Source organism: Apaloderma vittatum, unplaced genomic scaffold (assembly GCF_000703405.1).
Source record: "Apaloderma vittatum isolate BGI_N311 unplaced genomic scaffold, ASM70340v1 scaffold28078, whole genome shotgun sequence".
In the NCBI taxonomy this organism is placed as follows: domain Eukaryota; kingdom Metazoa; phylum Chordata; class Aves; order Trogoniformes; family Trogonidae; genus Apaloderma; species Apaloderma vittatum.
Genome location: NW_009729515.1, coordinates 1 through 2,128, shown reverse-complemented (window position 1 = coordinate 2,128; position 2,128 = coordinate 1). Strand labels below are relative to the sequence as shown.

The window sequence follows — 2,128 nt, the reverse complement described above, 5'->3', positions numbered from 1 at the left end:
TGGAAGAAGTAAAGATGTTTCTTAAAGAAATTTAATTTTATTTTTCCACTTTCATACTCCTGTTTTCCTTCAAGAAAATAATAATTATTATTGTCTCCAAATTCACAAGCGGGGAGATGGAAGGAGAAGGCGTGCCACAGATGCGATGTCGCCAACCTGAGAGCTGGACAGCCGAGGAACCTTCCCCCTGAGGAAACACCTCGTAACCCCCCCAGCTGCTGCGGCAGAAACGCCGCTCCCGAGCGGGCGACACGCTGCTGCCACGCCTTGTGGGACAGCACGTGGCTGTCAGGAGGGCAAGGGCTTTTCCTTCTGCGCTTCTGCCAACTCTGATGTCTGCTCTTCCTGATCTTTCTTCCTCTCCTGCATCTCTTCCAGGACAGTCTGAAGCTGCAAGTGCAATGCAGAATCCCTGGTTTCCACCCCCTGACGATCCTGCTGTGCTACCTAAGGACAGGTGATCACCAAAAAGCAAAAAAACAGGGTCATAAAAATTTTCTGTTGAAGTGTGACTGAAGAGAGCAACAGAAAGCAACAGCTCCAGTTTCTATGTCCAAGGAAAGACGACAGAACAGTTGTAACTCATACTTAAACAACTTCTAAGGTATAATACAGTGTCAAGGTATCACCAGGGTCAGAAATTTAAAATGAGACTGCTGACCTCAAGCTAAAACATGACAGAAAGGCAGTGATTTTACCTTTCCACACACACTCATCACACAGGGCACCTGAAGTGGAACCAGTTTCTGCTCCTCTTCAGCCACTTTTATCAGGGAAACCAGTCTGGGCACTCAGCCCGGAGGTAAGCGGACAATGAGGAGAACAGAGAGCAAATTCCAGAGGTGAATAATAATTTAATTTAGCTAACAGAGCTTAAAACCTCAGCTTTTAAAAACAGCTCTTCTTCCTTTCTTTTTTAAGGGTGTTCAACTACAAGGACAGCACTCTCAGAAGGAACAGTAAAGAGTTAGTCACAAACAAGGTGAAAGATTTCTACCCATCACATCCTACTCTAGCCAACATGCTGTCTTAGAAGCATCTTCAGTTTGTTTTCTTACCCCATTTCATGTTAAGAGTTATATAAAAATTGCCTTGACTCCACGTGCCCAGGAAGCACTCCCTCTCCTGCACGTTAGAGAAAACAGAAAGCGGTGAATATTTAATACTTACTTTATCTGTTCCTCTTCTCTGTAAAATTATCCCACTGGCTAAAAGGGCTTTTCCTGTTTCTTCAAACAATTTTTCCTCTTCAATTTTTCCTTCTGCCTTCAGTTCATTGTATTTCTCAACAAACCTAGGTTTCAAGATTGTACTTTTACTCTCACAAGTAACATTTTGGTTCACTAGCTTTAAGAGGAGAAAATGACAAGCTTCAGAAATATATCTAGTTTAGTCATAAATAAATCTTACCTCTGGCAAGTAGATTTGTAGTTCAGCCGCGACAGGTCAAAAGGTCTTGGACCACTGCCATAAATTTTGTAAAATTTCCTGTTCAATTAAAAAAAAAAAAGAAGAGAGTTTCATTTTTCTCAAACCATCAAAAAGGGATGTCTTGAAGTAAATAAACAACATCAGTTAATTTAGGCTACAATAATAAAAAAAAAATTGCACAACTTTTCTCCGTTAAATATTATGTCATACAGAGATATTCCTTCACAGAATCACAGAGTGTTGGGGGTTGGAAGGGACCTCTAGAGATCATCCAGTTCGACCCCTGCCAGAGCAGGGTCACCCAGGAACGTGTCCAGTGGGGTTTGAAAGTCTCCAGAGACAGAGACTCCATACCCTTTGCTCTCTGGGCAGCCTGTGCCCATGTTCCGTTACCCTCACAGTAAAAACATATTTTCTTCTGTTTAGGCTGAACGTTCTGCTTCCCAGTTTCTGACCCTTTGTCCTGTCACTGGCCGCTGCCGAGTGCTCTGCCCCCACATTCCCGACACGCAGGGGTTCTTCGGTTGTTTTACCGAACTCGAGCTCATCTCCACGGCCGGCAGAGCTCCGCAGCCTCTGCTCAGCGGGGGCGGGTGAGCCCACCGCGGCGGAGGGAACCCTCGCGGAGCACAGACACAGCCCAGAGAAGGCGGCAGACAGGCGGAACGCGGCAGCAGCAACCAGAGTAGCTGGCGAG

The 2,128-nt window shown here is 45.2% G+C and overlaps 1 protein-coding gene across 1 annotated transcript; it reads right to left on the bottom strand.

Moving 5' to 3' along the window:
- Positions 1–288: 288 nt before the first annotated feature.
- Positions 289–1,488, bottom strand: MRPS23 (mitochondrial ribosomal protein S23; the record flags this gene model as incomplete). The annotated part of the gene is made up of 3 exons (XM_009874476.1): positions 289–447; positions 1,171–1,294; positions 1,411–1,488. Coding segments are annotated over 3 exons (361 nt in total), but the record flags the coding sequence as incomplete, so codon positions are not given.
- Between the last annotated feature and the right edge of the window lie 640 nt (positions 1,489–2,128).